This window comes from Bos indicus, chromosome 20 (assembly GCF_029378745.1).
Source record: "Bos indicus isolate NIAB-ARS_2022 breed Sahiwal x Tharparkar chromosome 20, NIAB-ARS_B.indTharparkar_mat_pri_1.0, whole genome shotgun sequence".
NCBI lineage: Eukaryota > Metazoa > Chordata > Mammalia > Artiodactyla > Bovidae > Bos > Bos indicus.
In genome coordinates, this window is record NC_091779.1 from 31,119,376 (window position 1) to 31,140,271 (window position 20,896).

Genomic DNA, 20,896 nt, shown 5'->3' on the forward strand with positions numbered 1-20,896 from the left:
CAGTCTCATGAGAGTCACAGGAGGAGAGAATCATCATCCTCATTTTATAAAAGAAAATCAATGCATAAAGAGGCTACATAATTTTTCTAAGGGCAAATGATCATTAAATAGCAAATCTGGGATGCTGACATAAATCTCCCTGACTCACTGCTCTAACTCTTCTCAAAGACTGTGTTCATTCAACAAATACGTGTTACAAACAGCAGAAACTAAGGGAGACATGATTTTTCAGCTGTCAGAGAGGCTGCACTCTAAAATAGTCATTGAAAAGAAAGGTATGACTGAGTTCAGAACAAAGCTGAATCTCTATTATAAATTATATTTAGATACGGAACTTTCCAAAGTTCAACTTGATTATTTCTGTTTTCCTACTCAGCATTCATTTAAAAATTTTCTTTTTTAAATGCGCTGGCATAACATCTGCCAGATCCATAGAGGAAATAAATAAATAGGAAAAGGACTGACAGTATTTTAACAAAAAATTTTCAAGTTCTTAACTGATTATTTCACTGTATCCCCACAACAATCCAGCTAGGTACACAAAAAGGACACTTATAACCTCCTTGACTCTTTTTACATGTGGAAAAATGTAGGGACAAACAGATAAAGCCATATTTGCAGAGTTAGCGGGCAAAACTGCCTCTAGAATCCAGGGTCCTGATTCTTAAGAGGATGAGAATGTTCTATTTGATCAAGATGCTTCAAGAGTTACTGTCGTATTTGATTAGCGGAATTAGAAGTTTGGTAATGGTAATCTCACCAGGACGAAGACATAGTACCAAAAAAAAGCTTTCAAAAGAGATTCTCACCTGTTCAATGTTATAACCACTGTAGAGGGAGGCTAAATATCCCCCAACAAAGGTACCAGCAGGGAGCAGATACAGGTAATTATACTCCGGAGGGTCAGTGGGACGCTTGAACATGTCCAGCATTCTCTGAGTCACCAGAAAGCCACCTTATCAAAGTAAACATAAAACAAAAAGAGGTATCTTAAGCAACATAATTTTTAAAGCGCTACAATTTTTCTATGTTAAGCATAACTTTATCATCTAGGAATAACTACCATTTTAAGTTAATATTTTAAAACCTCAAAATTAGAAGTTATTCTATCATTCCAGCCAGTTACATTGAAGGGGGAACCCTAGAGACATTCAGGAAGAAAATCTGCTATCAGAGCACAGAACCAACTATTTCCACATGACTAAAAATAAACAAGGTATTCAAATAGCTCAGGAAAGTAAAAGATCAAAAGGCCAGTATTTTTTTTCTTATAGGTTATTCTATTTGTTAAACCCTAGAATAAGTGGTTTTAAAAAATACCATATCAGCAAGTACTAGGTCTGCTGGACACATTAAAGAATTTTTAGCTACAAAACAGCATCAAATGGGTTTCATACACAAGTCATGTGCTAGGCTTTCAGTTTTCAGGAACATGGGACAGGATAAGGCAAAAGGCTAAAGTTTTATCTAAAATTATACTTATTTAAAGATGCTATGGTGATAGATCTGCTGCTGCTACTGCTGCTAAGTCACTTCAGTCATGGCCGACTATGGTGATAGATCTAACTCAGCTTAATTCAAAACTATGCATGCAATAACCTTCCAGTTAACCTGAAGCAAGACATCATTTTATTTGTTTTGGAGCACTCAGGGGTAGGGGTGCTCTTTTATCAAATAGTTTCTAAAAATTAGCAATGGGCAAAAATAACCAATTCCCCTTCACATAGAGCATTTATAATCTGAGTGAAACATTTTTTAAAAGGCATGATTAAATTCTTAAAATCAGAATGTTTATTTTATATATTTAATATATATATTGTAACAAATATATATCATTTTATATTTGTTTCTCGTGTCTCCACCAAAAACAGCACTCTGGGTTCTTTCCCCGTCCTCGTACCTGCAATGTTGACTGAGGATATGAACGTGGCAAGAGCAGCAAGGCCCTGAGAAGTTGTGGAAGGATACAAGTGTCCTCCCATCAGCACCAACCCACCGACTGCAGTCAACCCTGGGAAGAAAGCACGCACGTGGTAAACAGAAACAATCACGCTGCCAAAGCAAATGTCATCGGGGACAAACCTCACAAGCACACGCACCATGAAGGAGAAAGCTCCCACACACATTCTCACTGAAGTACTTTCGTGGGCAAAAAGTTGACAAAACATTCTCTCTTTTTGCATAAGAATTTTAACCTTAAACTTTCTAGCTCTGTTCCCCTGATAAAGATATAAAGCAATGATGTTATTAGATGACATTACTTGTGGTGAAAAGGGACCTCTGCTGGATACGAAGCATCCGAACTGGAAAATGCTATACATGAACTAAATATGACGGTGAGAGCCACAGCTTTGGGCTTTCCTGAGTAGAGTACTTCTTGGAATTGGATTTGTTCCCGGTGGAGATTTCCTGGTGGCTCAGACGGTAAAGAATCCGCCTGCAGTGTGGGAGACCTGGGTTCGATCCCTAGGTTGGGAAGATCCCCTGGAGAAGGGAATGACAACCCACTCCAGTATTCTTGCCTGGAGAATTCCATGGACAGAGGATCCTGGCGGGCTACAGTCCATGGGGTTGCAAAGAGTTGGACACGACTGAGTGACTTTCACCTCACTGGTGGAGATCCTGAAAGCTACGTACGCTTGTGGCAAGAGATGCTCACCAGGGCCATGAGGTTTCCTAGCCAGCGGCTCCCATATCTGTCCAATGTGGGTCTCATTCCTCAGATCTGAGCCATCGCTAGGGACCACAGAGAACAGTCTTGGGAAGAGCCGTGTGCACTACTGCATGAACCATCATGCTCCTGTGAAACACTGCTTCTCTTTAAAGGAAATCATAACTGAAAGAAGAAACAGTGGCTCTGCCCTGCTTGAAATGGGGGCAGCCCAAAGGCTTGACACACTTCCCTGACTTCTTACTTCCAAACCCCACCCCTCCACCTCTGGGAGCCCAAGTCACCACAACCACCACCACGATGCCAAGCCCTACAATTTGGAAACACAGACTTTATCAACCTCATGGAAAGCACTGTGTGAGTTGAACAAGCCCTTGAAAACCTAAGATGAGGGAAAACAAGAGGGGAACAAACCTGAGATTGCATTAGTCACAGACATTAGCGGTGAGTGGAGAGCAGGAGTCACTCCCCAGACAGTATGGTAGCCCACAATGCCAGCCAAGCCGAAGGTGGTCACCATCTGGGAAAAGGCTAAATTGGGAGCCGCGATGCCCAAACCTAGTATCCCAGTGAGACCTGGAGAAACAGAAAAGAGTGTGAGCTCACATCCAGTTCTCTCAGGAGGATTAAAAGCACACGCACACCCACACACAAACATGTGGCATAGTCAAGGCTTTAAAATTCCACACCCTTGCAAATGAGTTTTTTTTTTTAAAGACATTTCCTTATTGGGAAGGGAGGTAAAAGTGAGTTAAAGGTATTGTGAGCAAAACTCAACTTCCTGACCACCACCACCATCCCCTAAAATAAATTGTAAACATCTAGTAAAATTTATGAGTCACCTTAATAATAATTTGCACATTTTCCTCTGCATAACTTGTCCTCTTCTCTGCTTTAACTTTCATTGACGATGCCACATGTGTTTATACAAGTGTTTTTATTCCAGAATTATAGGCCTATAAAGGATCTACCAAAGCATTTGCTACTTGGGCAAGACACAACCTTTATAAGACAGACTTTGGGGAGGCCCACTTCATGTCACTCTCAGATTTGGCTGGGAAGAGGGATTTTAAAAGATTAGGAAGGGTTTCATTCACTCCAGCACCTCCCCAAAACATATGGCTTCCACCCACCCGGGACAGAAGTTTTGCAATAGCTCCTGAATCTGGACTGGACTGCTGGCCAGGGCAGTCAGCTCCAGCCTCAATACCAAGTCAGCAAACAGGATTTTACAAAGAAAAAGGGAAAAAAATACAAATTAAATTAAGAATGTGCAGAATACAAACACTCAGCTCTCAACATACATCTTTAATTATCACCTTTCCTAACAGCAAACATGTGGATGGCTGTTCTGCAACAGAAGAAAGGGTTACCTAGCGGTCAGTGAAAACCAAATCATAATGGATGACCAGGATGCTGGAATTTAACTTCCTTGAATAAGGTACGTTTTCCCCTTGATATGGACTATTTCTTTACAAGTGGCAAAGCTGAAACATTAGCAACTGACAAGTTACTTTAAATTATTCAGTAAGACTGTAGTTTTAAATTTTTTTTGTTTATTGGACACCCCACATGACATAGTTCCCCATGATCTTAGCTCCCCAACCAGGGACTGAACCAGTGTTCCCTTCAGTATAAGTGTGGAGTCTTAACCATTGGACCCCTAGGGAAGTTTATGCAGTTTTATTTCCCTACCCACATATAAGACTTCCAGGGCTCCCATGAATGGCCTGTTAACCATCTGGAGGGAGAGTAAGATAGAATATTGTTTTGAGCTTCAGTTAAACATCAGAGAATCTGTGCAGGGTTATATTTAAGGATATGTTTTCTTAAGCCAGGCTGCCTGGTTCAAATTCTGGCTCTACTGCTTGCTAGCTGTGTGATCTTAGGTAACTTATTTAACCTCTCTGTGCTCCAGTATTCTCTGTAACATTATTAATCCTTTCTGTCTTCATCTAGAAAAAGAAAATAATAATATCCCGAACTCACTGAGTTCTTATAAGGAATAAATGAGCTAAGGCATGTGAAGTGTTTAGCATGATGCCCTAGCACTCACTAAATGCCCACATTAGTTATGAAGCAGTAAGTTCTCATCACCTGCAATCAACTGTGTTGGCCATCTAAGATAGAAACTCCTCAGCTGAAGGTTTCTTATTAACTATTTAATAAACTAAAGTCTTTTCATTTGACATTCATTAATGTCAAATATACTACATTCAGTCTCTATGATAAAGGAAAAAGAAAAACAGAAAAAAAAAAGGAAAAAAAGCAAATCACATTTTTTGAAGAAAGCTAGTAAAATAGATTCTAACATATGGTAGAAGTGTTCAAGAAAAACACTTGGCTTTATTATAAAGGAGGAACTTTTAGGGTACAAAAAAATAAATAGAAGGCCATCCCTTTATTCACTGGGATATGCCACTGTCACATCTATTAAAACGCAATAAACTTTGACTCAATAAACATAAGAGAAACCTAGAAAAATAAATCATTGTTATATCTCACTACATTTCCTTATGAATCCCAAAGAGAAATGGAAATTTACAACCTACTGACCATACTCTCCTTGTACAACACAATTATATGGTTCCTTCTTTTTAATAAGTAAGTGCAAGTAGGGACACTGCTCCATCTATTCATAATATTCACAACTAAAGGCTTTCTCAGTCATTTTGCTGAAACTTGCTCTTTATTCAAGGAGAGTTACATATTTAGCTTAAAACATCTGGCCTCACATGGGAATTTGGAGAATGCTGAGGCTACAAGAATTCTGTGTGCTTGGTACCAGTCTTTAATTCTTTATAGTTTGCTTTTGTTTGTATTTTGGCTCTCACAGATCTAAACATTTTTAACTCATTCTATGAGACAGAAACCAACTTAAAATCAACTTTCCATATTTCAAGTTCTAACAATTCATAGCCAGAATGAATATTTATCACTATTTTATGACAATTCTTTAGTGTCTTCATGAAGATTAACTGGAAAATGAAGAATCTATGTTAAACTATAAAGAAAGAGATAAAAACTGAATTTTTTTTACTAGATGAATAACTTACTGTTTATTCTTAAAAGCAAATATTTGGTCCCCCCATCTTACCCAGAGATGCAGATAATCACAAGTGATGTTTTATAAACCACAAAAAATAAATCAATAACCACATTTAGATGAACTTTATAACAACACAATCTGACATACATCATTACTCTTTATATTTGGTATATATATATAAAAACATTAAAAATTATATTTTAAATGTTTTTTATAAAAGAAAAGTATTAACCACCTATGTATTATTTCTCACTTGTTCATTCCAGCATTTACCCCCGTGCCTGCTCTCTGAGAGTGGACAATGCAGTCTCCAAGTCCACAGCGGTGGGACTGGTGACATGTCACATGTGAAAACTGCTTCTAACAAGGTCAAGTCCTGAGAATCCAATGAATGACAACTGCATTTCATTTACTAACTTTGACAGTGAATACATTACTCACATAATACAGTCATAATTCAAAGAAGTCTAAATCTTCATAAAAGGAACCCTTACCTGCTGTATAGACAGAAGCCGATGTCATCGTCTTCCTGAAGGGCGTGATAGTAGCTGCTTTTTCAGCCTCCAGCTCTGCCACTGTCTTCTGTTTTACTGGGGCACCTTGAGGAATATTTTTCGGTGTGGGAGCAGGGAAAATCACTTGGCCATCCTAACAGAAATTAGAAGAACAGTACTTTTTAAACCATCCAGCATTCAGTCAATTCAGTGTTGCAGAAAAACTCTTTGAAAAACAATTTTAAATAAATATAGAAGTTCATATAATTTATAACATCACTTTATATAAATATATAACATGTGCATGCATGTTAAGTCACTTCCATCAGTCATGTCCGACTCTCTGTGACCCTACGGACTATAGCCCACCAGGCTCCGCTGTCCATGGGATTCTCCAGGCAAAGTGGGTTGCCATGCCCTCCTCCAGAGGATCTTCCTGACCCAGGGATTGAACCCACTTCTCTTATGTCTCCTGTATCGGCAGGTAGGTTCTTTACCATTAGCACTACATACATGTACGTAAATATATAATGGCGGTGTACGAAAACACACATAGATGTACAAGAACATATAAGGAAGAAAACAGAACTTAAAAGAAGATAGGTGGGGGAATGTTTAATTTTTACTTTATTCAGTTTTGGGGGTTTTGTTTGTTTTCTGTTTTTCAAAAGCAATACATATTTTAGGTGCTGCTGCTGCTAAGTCGCTTCAGTCATGTCCGACTCTGTGAGACCCTATAGATGGCAGCCCACCAGGCTCCCCTGTTCCTGGGATTCTCCAGGCAATAACACTGGAGTGGGTTGCCATTTCCTTCTCCAATGCATGAAAGTGAAAAGTGAAAGCAAAGTCGTTCAGTTGTGTCCGACTCTTAGCGACCCCATGGACTGCAGCCCACCAGGCTCCTCCGCCCATGGGATTTTCCAAGCAAGAGTACTGGAGTGGGGTGCCATTGCCTTTGCCTATTTTTTTAGGTGAGTCACATGTATATCTGCAATATTTTTCTTTAAGTTGTTCTGGATTTTTAAATAATTTTTATTGGCGTAAACCCAACACATTGCTATAGGATTCTTCCATAAACAAAAATCCTAGAACAAATGCAAAATGAAAACACAGGAAGGAATAGATCTCTTTACTCACCTTCATCACTACGGTTCCTCTAATGACGTGACCCATTGTACCAAAGTCAAAGTCATCTTTCACTTCAAAGTAAAAATTATCTTTGTCTGGGCTGATGGCCTTCAGAAGCTTGGTGATGTTGTTGGAATACAGGGTGCTGGCCTGAGTGGCCATTCGGCTGGGAAGGTCTGTGTAGCCTATGTGAGTAATTCCCTAAATGAATAAAAATACAGTCAGAAAGGTCTATTACTAAACGCTCACATTCTTTCCAGGACAATTCTCAGCCAAGGCTAAGTTTTGAAATTATACATCTTTATATACACATGAACACATATTTCAAAAAGAGCTTTAAATGTGACTACTTTTAATTTTAGAAAATTTCCAGCCTCAGTTTCTCTCAATATTTAAAGCAACAAACACCCTCTCACAAATCACTAAAAGATGAAGGATCAGGATCATAGCAAGAGGAAGCTCTGAGCTATACCTTATGAACATAAAGTTCTCCTGGCTTGGTAGTTTCAAAATTTCCGCCAGCCTCAGCAGCTAAATCCACAACAACTGAACCTTCCTTCATGGACTCAATCATTTCTTTATTAAACAAAATGGGAGCTTTTTTACCTAGTAAAACCAAAGAAAACAGAAAACAGTATAAAGCATATGATGAGTTTTTAAAACTCTATATTCTAATTATTATGGTAGTCTCTGAATACTCACAAATTGAACCCTTTCAAGAAACCCCTTAAAGCTCATAACAAAGGTAAGGCTGGTCACCTAAGGAAGAAATGGGATGAGCATGAGCCGCAAAGCCAGTGGGCAGGAAGGACCCACTGAACTAGCAAACAATACTTGCCATCTGCTAACCACAGAAACCTCAACTAGCACTGCTCTTTCCAGCTGGTTTACACCCAGCTCCACTTGTGAGAAAAAAAAAAATCAACATTTTGCCTATTTTTTGTAAATGCATAATAAACAAGCTAGTAAGGAAACTGTGTGCATGCAAATTGGACAGTTCATAAACATCACAAATGTCAAGGGAATATTCAGTAGTAATCTATGAATTCCAACATAGTATTTCCAGTCATCTGAACCGATGTCACCAGATTTTCCCACATACTATATTGTGCTGTGCGTGCCAAGTCGCCTCAGTCATGTCCAACTCTTTGTGACGCCATGGACTGTAGCCCGCCAGGCTCCTCTGTCCAAGGGGTTTCTCCAGGCAAGTATATTGGAGTGGGTTGCCCTCCTCCAGGTGATCTTCCCAACCCAAGGATCGAACCCCACATCTCTTATGTCTCCTGCGTTGGCAGACAGGTTCTTTACTACTAGCACCACTTGGGAACCTTAATTTAATACAGGATAACTTCGAGAAGAGACAGAGGAGTACCATGATATGGAAATAACAGAATACCAGAACTCCAAAAAATCTTAGAAATCACCCATACATTTTTATTCCCACTCAATGAAAGTATTTATTCTGTACCTCTGTTGAGTCGAGTTCCATGACTGGTGCTGGGAATTTACTGGTAGATAAACAGAAAAGATCCGTGTTCTCACGGAGCATACTCTTCACGAGGTATTTCACACTTTAAATTATATACTAATTCTTACATAGAGGATAAAGCACCGAACACAAGGATTTTTCAAGCTAACATACATCCATCAGTATGTTCAACAGGGGCTCCCATGGTGGGTATAATATCTTGTTCAAGTTTCACAAAACAATGTAAATATCTAAGCCAAAAGAAAAAGGGCATGAACTTGTGAGATTGACTATCGGAAAGCAGAGAGCTAATAGGCTAATTATTTCTTCTTCTGAAAGTTTTCAACTCTGAGTGAATTTTAGTAAAAACACTGTCAATTTTATAAATGGAAATCAACTAAAAGTAAAATTTTCATTATAATAATCTGTTTTTCAGACTATTTGACTGGAATACATGTGATTTGAAAAAGAAAAATAACCTTTCTTTGTAGCACATGTGAAAAAAACAGCTATAAAGATACAAGTGGTTGTACCTCCTTTCTCAATGCAAACTTAACACTTCCAAGATCAAGCCCAACTCCTAAGTCTCCTGTGACTGAAGGCCTTTCTCCCCCAGCTGAAGCACTCTGCCTAGCATTCCTTCTCATTACTGCTCCAGTGGTCTGTCTGCTCCAACCATACTGGTTTGTTAGGGAAGATCTGGGGCTCTCTTCTGAGTCCCCGTGGAAAGGAGCAAGAATGCGGAGGTCTTTGCTTCCCTGATAGCTCAGTTGGTAAAGAATCCGCCTGCAATGCAGGACACCTCCTGTTCGGTTCCTGGGTTGGGATGATCCCCTAGAGAAGGGATAGGCTACCCACTCCAGTATTCTTGGGCTTCCCTGGTGGCTCAGATGGTAAAGAATCTGCCTGCAATGCAGGAGACCTGGGTTCAACCCCTGGGTTGGGAAGATCCCCTGGAGAAGAGAAAGGCTACCCATTCCAGTATTCTGGCCTGGAGAAGTCCATGGGGGTCGCAAAGAGTCAGGCACGACGGAACGAATTTCACTTCACTTTCCCAAAGGCAACTCCCAGAAGTCCTGGTGGCTTCACTACTTCTCAAAATTCTCTGGAATTTTGAATTCCTTTCCTCTAGGCTCCCACGCTACAGTCCAATGGGAATCTGGGGATACAAACCACACACATCTGAGGACTCTCCAAAATAAAGGTCATGCTGCTCAGTTCTGCAGTTATTTAAAGCTATGGGTGACAGAGTTGCTTCCACATAAGGGAGCAGATTTAAAGGGGTAAATTTGACTGTCGTCACTACTCACTTCTAGTGCCTCATCTCTACTAAGCCCCATCTAACAGAGCCTCATCTCTATTAACCAGACTCATGTTTGTCACAGTTTTTCCTCCCACCTGTCTTGTGCCCTCTGGTCTTAGGCTGACATGCCTTAAACTACTCTTTTGGCTATAACCAATTTAGATACAGGTCTACCCCCTTTGACTTCTAACTGCACCGACTTTACAACCATTGACCTCACAAATTTGATTTGGCATCTAACTAACATCTCCTGCCCCCCAAATTCTGAATTCCTTCTTCCTTCTGAGATAACTATAGCTACAGCTCAGACCCTGGATCTGTAATGCTGCCCACTTTATAAGATGTCAAGTGGCCAAAACCATTTAGGCTCCCTAGAAAACATCTAATGTACCACCTATTTCTCTTCTTTGATTTTACTTATTCAACCTACACAAAGCCATTCTACAGTGGCTCACACACACACACATATTTTTGCTGCAACAGAGATAACAGGTGGTCTGACCGTATTATCACTCTGAAATTCAATCTCTTTGAAAGAATAGCATTTTCTTTCACATAAAATATTTTATTTAGTATATAGCCAAATAATGGGAATGTAAGTCAAAAAAATATATTTAAAGTCACAGAGGAATGTTTAAAAAAAACATGGAATTATTACAAGTAAAAAGTACACAACAAAACAGTATGTATAGGATGCTCCCATTTAGTAAAAAATAGAATTATACACATATATATGAATGTTTCAAGCATACACACACACACACACACACACACACACATACACACACAAAATACTACAAATACTATATAGTTCCTGGGCTTCCCTGGTAATTCAGCTGGTAAAGAATTCACCTGCAATGCAGGAGACCCCAGTTTGATTCCTGGGTCAGGAAGATCCCCTGGAGGAGGACATGGCAACCCACTCTAGTATTGCCTGGAGAATTCCATGGACAGGATAGCCTGGCAGGCTGTAGTCCATGGGGTCACAAACAGTCAGACGCGACTGAGTGACTAAGTACACATGTATATAGTTCCTAGCAAATTTATAGAGTATGTTTAACAACATCAGGATATCTTTGAGTGGTAAGACTAATTTATTTTCTTCTTTATGCTTTTTCTTATCTCCCAAGTTTTCTAGAAGAGCTTGCTTTAATGTTATTGCTTTAAAAATTCAATAAGGGCTACAGGGAATACAATGATGAATGTAACAGTGCAGCTGTCTTTAAGAACTCACATGTGGACTAATTTACTGAAAATTCTGAAAAGTGCAGAAATGCAAATTAAAAACAGAAGAGAAAAAACAGAGCCAAAAGAGGAGCAGAATAGTACATAAAAATTCCAAATGAGCAAATCCTCAAAAGATTAGGTCAAGAGAGGGAAAGACTGAGAAGGATATTTCAAAATACTATCTTACCCTGATGGCCTACTGTGACAAAAATGTAATAAATGCTAAGTGTGGCATTACAAAATGGAAAGAACAAAAATTAATAAGATGATTAGCTAGCTTTTCAGGAGGAAATCCACCCAAACCTAACATTTATTTCAAATTAAACTCTGAACTCTATAGGTTAGAATTAATTATAAAAGAATCACCCCACAAAGAGAAGAAGAAAAGATATCCTTGGTAAATCTCTCTCTTGTCTTTAGACTGAAAAGTACTTCTTGAATTTCAGCAATGGGAAAAATTACAAAGGAAAATGTCAAGAAATTTAAATATGAAAAGGTATATATTACTATCCTCAGAAGAACATAAACATGACAAAAATTAATACAATAAAAAGTTCATGGAAATTCAAATAGAAACAAAACACTACACTAAGATCCTAATAGATAAATGAGCAGCAAATGCAAATGGATAATTCAATAGAAAGGTAACAACCCAATGAAAACAGTTCACCCTCAGTAAGAACCAAAGAAATGTGAGAACACACACATATATATACTACCATGCGTAAAACAGATAGCTGGTTGGAAGCTCCTATACAGCACAGAGAGCTCAGCTGGGTGTTCTGTGATGACCTAAAGGGGTAAGATGGGGGGTGGGGCGGAAGGGAGGCTCAAGAGGGAAGGCACAAATGCACACATATAACTGATTTATGTTGTTGCATAGCAGAAACTAACACAACATTGTAAAGCAATTATAATCCAATCTAAAACAATAATATATTAAAAAAAGAAAGAAAAAGAAATGCAAGTACAAAGAATGGGATATATTTTTGCCCTCAAAGTGAAAGAGTCAACAAAATCTTGAATACTGCTGAAATGGACGATCTACTGATGAGATTAGGAACTACATAATCTTCCAGGAAAGCATAGTTTATCAAGTGTTTACCAAATTGCCAAAAATACTAATATTCATCTACTAATTCTACTTCCCAGATTTGATTAATCCTGGGGAAATAACTGAAAATACAGATATAGGAATAAAGCAGAAAAAAATGGTAGTATATCATTTTTAATTGACAAAAACTGGAAATACATAAAAAGCTTAACTTTGGGAGAACAGTTAAATAAAATACAGTACATTCAAACATGAAAATTCTAACAAAACCATTAAAATATTTATAGAGAGTTCTTAATGACTTATTATATTAAGGGGGAAACTTAAAAGAGTATTTAGTGGGGTAAGTAAGAAAGCTATTTTATCTTCATCTAATGTGATAAAAATGCATGGGAAAAAGGCTGAAAGGAAATGGTAAAATGTTAATAGTATTTTTCACTGAGTAGAAGGATCACAAATGATCTTTATTTTCTACTTTGTACTCTACTGTATTTCCAACAAAAGTCACACACTATTTTTATAAAAATAAACAAACAAAGCATAATCACAACCAGTTTCCCCTTTAAGTAGAGGACAGAGATTAAAGAGTTAGTTGTACTAGAAGAATTAAAATAATTAAGAAATAACAATTAAAATAATTAAGAAATAACCCTTACCCAGTCTGTTTACTTACCAACAGAAAACACTTCACTCAAAATCCTCTGCCCTCCCTGCTACAGCAAAGGAAGCTATACAGTTAGGAAAGCCTTTCAAAGACTGAACCCAAATACTTACACAGGGAGACAGAATCATAACTAAGGATGGATAGCAAACAGGAAGATGCACACAGAGTTTTTTTTATATAACATATAACACAGAAAAGAATAAATCCAACGTTTAGAGATGTCCCATAATACCCCAGTGACAGCCCAGTACAGGTCCTAGACATACGGATAAAAGATCAAATAAGCATATCAGGTGTTTCAGGACAGGACTGTATAAGGAGGCAGAAAGATTAATAAACGGAGGCAGATACAAGGGTTTTTCTAGAGGCATGCTTGGGCTTTCCCCTTTTGACTGCTCATTTCTGTTGATTTTATCATTTATTTGCAGAAGATGAGAAACACAAAAAGACCAAAACTTACATCTCTTCAAACCACCCTCCTCAAAAAAAGGAGATTGAAAAAATTCAACAAGGAGAAAAAAATATTAATATATTTCCTGACACAGAACAAACTGTGGGTTAAAGGTGTGGGAAGATGTCCAACTTCATGAACTATTTCTTGGTTTCTTTTGGTTCATGAACATTAAGTTCCTGGTAAGATTACTCAGTTCCCTCCCAGTTGGGAGTTTACTTCCGTACTTTTGCCAAGACAATCTAGAACATCATGCACTCATAGTCATCTTTCAAGTATTCATCTATGCACTGACTCAAGTGATACCCATTCAGTGCCTACCATGTGCAGGCTAAATGGGGAAGGAAAGCTGTACTTATAGCTCTGAGGTCTAACAGTTTAGAACTGAAGGAGATTGCATTCGAAGATTAGGGAGCACTTTTATTAGGAGAATAACTGAGATATTTTATAACACTAATTACAGAGTTTCCCAACTGGATGACCATTATTTGGGGTAAGTAGAGGTGCCATGGGCTTCCCTGGTAGCTCACTGGTAAAGAACCTGCCTGCCAATGCAGGAGACAGGGGTTCAGGAAGATCCCCTGGAGAAGGAAATGACAACCCACTCCAGTATTCTTGCCTGGGAAATTCCATGGACAGAGAAGCCTGGTGGGCTACAGTCCATGGGGTCACAAAAGAGTCAGAACGACTTAGTGACTAAACAGTAACAGCAGACAAGAGGTGCCACAGATTAATATAAGGTATTCTTGAATCTCTGTGTACACGCAGAACTGATTGCAGGCTGAAAAAGTGCCTCACACATGGGCACTGTTTCTTGATGTGTGCCTATATGGCAGTGCGTCACACATATTTATTCTGAAATGTGACTGAATTAATAGTAGCTTTCATACTCTTGTGTTTTCTTATTAAATGAATACTAAGATGTAGTTAAAAGAAGCTTACTCCTTGGAAGGAAAGTTATGTCCAACCTACACAGCATATTCAAAAGCAGAGACATTACTTTGCCAACAAAGGTTCATCTAGTCAAGGCTATGGTTTTTCCAGTAGTCATGTATGGATGTGAGAGTTGAACTATAAAGAAAGCTAAGTGCCGAAGAATTGATGCTTTTGAACTGTGGTGTTGGAGAAGACTTTTGAGAGTCCCTTGGACTGCAAGGAGATCCAACCAGTCCATTCTGAAGGAGATCAACCCTGGGATTTCTTGGAAGGAATGATGCTAAAGCTGAAACTCCAGTACTTTGGCCACCTCATGCGAAGAGTTGACTCATTGGAAAAGGCTCTGACGCTGGGAGGGACTGGGGGCAGAAGGAGAAGGGGACAACAGAGGATGAGATGGCTGGATGGCATCACTGACTCGATGGACCTGAGTCTGGGTGAACTCCGGGAGTTGGTGATGGACGGGGAGGCCTGGCGTGCTGCAATTCATGGGGTCGCAAAGAGTCGGACACGACTGAGCAACTGAACTGAACTGAAGATGTAGTTGTTAAAGTGGCAAATTCAAAAACTTCTAGAAAAGACTGCATGCTAAGTCGCATGTGTCCGACTCTTTGCAACCTTATGGGCTGTAGCCCTCCAGGCTCCTCTGTCCATAGATTCTCCAGACAAGAATATTGGAGTGGGTAGCTGTGCCCTCCTCTAGGGAATCTTCCTAACCCAGGGATCAAACCCATGTCTCTTAAGTGTCCTGCACTGGCAGCACCTGGGTTTCTAAAAATAGCTTTAACAACTTCCTGCTATGTGGCAAAAGAATATACCATTGGCCTCTACAACACTAAATTCAAATAGAAAGACTTAGCTTAAACTAAACACCAACAGCTAAACCTTTACTGGAAAGTTCTACAAAATGTTATTTACACCTCTCTGAGTAAATCAGGTCTAACATGGTCATCTGAAATAATGAATTTTCAGATTCTGCCTTAGCAGAAAAAGAATCAAGCCCTCACAGACAACTTTAATGACACCAAAAAAAAAAAAAAAAAGAGGAAAATTCAGAGGAAACCACTAAAAATATTAAGAACAACAAGACACCAAGATGAAAAAGGTTTACCACAAAGTTTTATAATAATTCCAAAGAACATTTAGCATTACTTACTGGAATTATTCAATGGCATTTAATCAGATGGGGCAATTCCTAACTTCCTGGCCTCTAAGGCATCAAATTAAGCAGGCTCAAGAAAAACTTTCTGCTTTAACAAGAACGTAGTATATTTAACATAGTAACAAAGAAATTAATAATATAACTTATTAAATATATTTATCCAAACCAAAATAGATTTCTTGTGAACAAGTACTATAAACACAAGGATAATTTTAATATAATACACTCCTATATTGACTACATGCAAAACAGAGCATGTAAAGATGCTCTGAACTGTAGTATTTATGCATTAAGGAATATTATTCAAGAACACAATTTTACATTGAGCACTGGTGTTTATACAGCATCCTCTTGTCACTACTCTGACTTTCATTTTCTCGACATAGTCCATGAGCTTTAAGGAGAAATGACCTGAAACTACTCCAAAGGCAGGCCTGGCTGGCCCAAGGATAACTTATTGATGACCTGTTCAGAAATCCAGGCGTAAGTTGAGGGGCCCAGCCTACACTGATTGGTTCAAAAGTAGTGATGTTGGGACTTCTTTGGTGGCTAAGACTCTGAGCTACCAATGCAGGGGGCACAGGTTCAATCCCTGGTCAGGAAACTAGATCCAACATGCTCCAACTAAGACCCAGATAAATAAGTAAAAATAAATTTTTTTAAAAGTGAAGACATTACCCAATCAAAGTAAGTAAGAATGAGGGAAAGTGTGCTAAGGGCTTCTGAAAAAGAAGTTTCCTTGCTCTTCAAGAGGGAGTCATCAGACTCGGCTTGCCTTGTCCTCTGGTGGTGTAATGTGCTGTGCACACTGAGGCCTGAAGCTACTTCTGCCTCTACCCCTCTACCCCTGCCTTTTATCCCTGAGGATGAAACCAACCAGAGAGGGCCGAGCTGAGAGGACAAAGGAGCCCAGCAGGGTTTCCCAGAGCATACCTCTCCAGTTGTAACTGGACTTTTTTCCATTACAAGTGACAAGTGAAAGTCAGTCATGTCTGACTCCTTGTGACCCCGTGGGCTATCGTCAGTGGAATTCTCCAGGCCAGAATACTGGAGTGTGTAGCCTTTCCCTTCTCCAGGGGATCTTCCCAACCCAGGAATCGAACTGAGATCTCCCACATTGCAAGCAGATTCTTTACCAGCTGAGCCACAAAGGAAGCCCAGTTTTTTCAGTTACAAGATCCAACAAATCTCCTTTCTGGTTTAAGGCAGATTGTGCTGGAATGTCTGCTTCTGGCAGCCAAAGGCATTCTAACTTATATACACCAAAGGCTCTTTTGGAATTTCAAAATCACAGATGGGGTTCAAATATTGAGTCTTAAAATGTAAAAATGTTACAGATCAGGACAAAAGGCTTTTTATACAAATATATGTATACATAAGGAAAAAAGAGATCATTGGTTACGTAACAGATCGGATGTGGCAAAAAACTGCTGAACATTTTGATCCACTGATCTAATGAGTCTCTGATTCTGCCAAGTGTGGTAGACAGAGCAACACGCAGATCCAACCCCCTCCAGCTCTGTTATCACTGGAGAGGCTACAGATAGCTGTGTTTGTGAACAGAAAGAGATTCTGAGAGTGAAAGTGCTGGTCGCTCAGTCATGTCCAACTCTTTGCAACCCCATGGACTGTAGCCCTCCAGGCTCCTCTACCATGGGATTCTCCAGGCAAGAACACCGGAGTGGGTTGCCATGCCCTCCTCCAGGGGATCTTCCTGACCCATCAGGGTCTCCCACATTGCAGGCAGAGTCTTTACCATCTGAGCCACCGGGGAGTACGGAATGATCCTGACCTAAGCTTAAATAGTCAAGTAGAGTACGTTACATGTGAATGCTATTCTTGGAACTAGACAAAAATTTTCTCTGCCTAATTAATTATTTGTATAAGGAACCAGAAAGAAAGTCAGGCTGGCAAAATTTTGACTTTTACAAATTGGATGCCTCAAGATATTTCTAAATGTAATACTTAGCAAAAAGGGTAACAGCATGTTTTAGCAGATTAGAGAAATCCCTAAAGATTTAAAGAAGAAACCTAAAAACAAGCCTTTACCCAATAACTAGAGAATACATTTATAAAAATTTTTCCAGGATTACCTTAATAATTTACCTGTTATAGCTATAAAATTCTGTATAGATAAAAATTAGTCAAGGCTTTACCATGCAATCACAATCTATGGGAATTCTAAAAAAAAGGAAAACAACCTACCAAACTTAAATGGTAACATAAAAAGGAAACGTATATTATATAATACATATGTAAATATGCATTACATTAAGCAATAGTCAGTCACACAGTTGTGTCTAACTTTACAATCCCATGAACTGTAGCCTGCCCGGCTCCTCTGTCCATGGAATTCTCCAGGCAAGAGTACTGGAGTGGGTTGCCATTCCCTTCTCCAGGGGATCCTGCCCACCCAGGGATGGGTGTCTTCTGCACTGGCAGGCAGATTCTTTACCACCAGCACCACCTGGGAAGCCCATCTAGGTGTACCTCAGCTACCAAAACCCCTAAAAAGATTAATGAATATTTATTATACACTAATTTATAAAACAATTAGGAAGTTATTTTTTAATAGAAATAATACTGTTTATTTTCTTTTCCATGTCAGAAAACTTAGAATGAGATTGACAAAAAAGCCTTAATGAAACAGATATCTTCAGAAAAGTCAGACGAAAAGCAAGTCACGGTTTTCCACAGTGAAATCCATGCTAGATTGCCATCTAATGGCAATGGTTTTGTAACTTCATGAGTTATGTCCATAAGCTTGAAGATTTCAGAGACTATTTCTGACATACCACGAAATGCTCAAGAATGTCCAGACTTTCTACTGCAAAATTTAACGAGCTGTTCAGTCTGGGTACCATCTGCAAGACAGGCATCACCAACGGAAGAAAGGAGATTATGCTAATACTCTACGTGCCAGGCCCTACGCTGGGCTTTTTCCCTTAACAAATCCTCAAAACAGCTCTGTAAGATGAAAATGTTTACCTCCTTTTCAGAGATGAGGAATCTGAAGTTAAGAGAGACACATCAGCTGTTAAGTAGTGGAACTAGAATTTGAATCTACTCTGTCTGGTTCTAAATCCATGATCTGATCGCCAATGAATGGATTAAACATAAGCAGTTATAAGTGATGTCCCCAGTGGCTCAGTGGTAAAGAATTCGCCTGCAATGCAAGAGACTCAGGTTCAATCCCTGGGTCAGGAAGATCCCCTGGAGAAGGAAATGCCACCCCACTTCAGTACTCTTGCCTAGAAAATTCCATGGGCAGAGGAGTCTGGTGGGCTATGGTCCATAGGGTCGCAAAGAGTCAGACACAACTGAAGTGACTGAGCACACACACAGTATAGGGGAAGAGGAAAGCAGCTTTTAGCTCCTCACCAAAATCCACATTTGCTATGGGCTGAATTGTGTCCCCAGAAAAATTCATATGTTGAAGCCCTAACCCACAGTAACTCGGAATACGACTATATTTGGAGGTAGAACCTCTAAATAGATGATTACATTAAATGAGGCCATCAGGGTGGGCTCCAGTCCAGTATGACTGGTATCCTTAAAACAAGAGACTATGAGGACACACACACGAAAAAAAAGACACCAAGACACAGCAGAAGAGGCTCTCTGCAAGCCCAGGAAAGAAGCCTCAGAAGAAACCAAACCTGCCGACACCTTGATCTTGGACTTCTAGGCTCCAGACAGTAAGAAAATAAATTTCTATCATTTAAGCAACACCACCACCACCCCCCACCCCCCAAGTCTGTGAGATTTTGTTATGGCAGCCTTAGCAAACTACCACAATGTTCTCTTATTCCTGCGGGCACTGTTAGACTACAATTTCCAGCTTCCATCACAGTTAGGTCTGACCACGTGACTAGGTCTTTAGCAAGAGAAATGTAAGCAGAGGTGGTATGTGCCACTTCCTGGCATCCCATGCACACTCCTCCATGGCCTTTTGCTACTGGTCAGTGGAACAGAGACAGTATCCTGAGTGACTTTCAGAGCCTCATCACCATTATGGTGATACTGTCATACTTGAATCCCAGAAGACTGCAAGGAGAGCTGCCCTCCAATGTGTCAACCACCTTATTCCTGTTAACTGAGCAGGAAATAAATGTCTATAATGTCTGAGCTCTGGGGTGAATTTGTTAGGCAGCTAGACCACCCTAACTCTTACTGAGACACAGGAAAGAAGGGAGAACAGAAACGTACATGGTGGAAGGTGCTGGTTGTAGCTGTAACTCTATTGGGTCGTCCTCACCAGAGCAGCATCAGTCTCCCAATTCTTTTCATCTCAAGGACTGCCAGGGAGGGGAACACAATGCTCCCCAATCTTGCAACACACTTTGGGAGAAACAACAGACCAAACCAGAAGATTCCATGCCATAAATCTTCCTAACGGATATCTGTTAATTTGGCCCAGTCTCTCACTAAATGCGCTCAAACATACTCTAAACAGTCAAGACTGAGACATGATGCAAAACCTCACAACTTTGGCATCTTCTTCTTGATGACAAGTTGTCCTGCTCTGCTGAAAGTTACAAAGAGATGTGTAGACAGCCTGTGGTAACCAACCCCTTGATGTTGCAACATTTAAATATTTCTCTCTGTCCTTCAAAATTCTCAAAACAAATGAAACTTCATACAAGTAATATTACAAAATTCCATACAATAACACAATGCATTTATTGGAGGGGAGGCTGGTATATGAGTCAGATTAGTCAATAAAAGAAAGTTAAACCATTCTTCAAAAAAAGTTGGAAATCACTGATCTGTACAGTTCTGTCATATTGGACCACAATGCTTACAGAATGAAAAGAATAAATCTGAAAAATAAAGCTTTACTTTAGAGAATAACCTTGAGTAGTTATCAAAACAATAATATCTTTGTGGAATTTCATAAATGAAGATACGTATATTGCTGAATCAATTATTCTCCTGCCTAAAAGAACAGATTTGAAAATTACTGTGGAAAGTTACTCTTTTGTACTATATTTCTACTCAATATGAAAGATGGAATCCAAGAGACAGATGGAGATCTGATGGAGAACCAGTGTTGATTTTTCAGGAGACTGTGAGAGCCCTCAGGTTTGGTCTTGTATGTGCAAGGCCCTTGCATATCAAGGGAGAACATCCCCTCCCAATTCCCCAGAGTCATGCAAAACTACCACAAAGCTCCTTTGCAGGCGGATTCTTTACCACTGAGCCCCTGGGGAAGCCCAAAAATAAAAAGTACTGTTACCCTAATCTTCATTGTGCCTTAAAAAGGTCCAAGCATATATGGCTTAACCC

At 39.4% G+C, this 20,896-nt stretch overlaps 1 protein-coding gene across 3 annotated transcripts in view; it reads right to left on the minus strand.

Moving 5' to 3' along the window:
• NNT (nicotinamide nucleotide transhydrogenase) overlaps positions 1–20,896 on the minus strand; it is a 92,117-nt gene that overhangs the window by 39,230 nt on the left and 31,991 nt on the right. For all 3 annotated transcript variants that reach the window (XM_019982801.2, XM_019982800.2, XM_070774702.1), the window contains exons 8-13: positions 7,815–7,948; positions 7,352–7,543; positions 6,215–6,368; positions 3,086–3,247; positions 1,901–2,011; positions 810–955 (exon numbers count right to left, since the gene is read on the minus strand). In XM_019982801.2, coding sequence (XP_019838360.2) covers positions 810–955; positions 1,901–2,011; positions 3,086–3,247; positions 6,215–6,368; positions 7,352–7,543; positions 7,815–7,948 — 899 coding nt within the window. The remainder of the gene's footprint in view (positions 1–809; positions 956–1,900; positions 2,012–3,085; positions 3,248–6,214; positions 6,369–7,351; positions 7,544–7,814; positions 7,949–20,896) is intronic.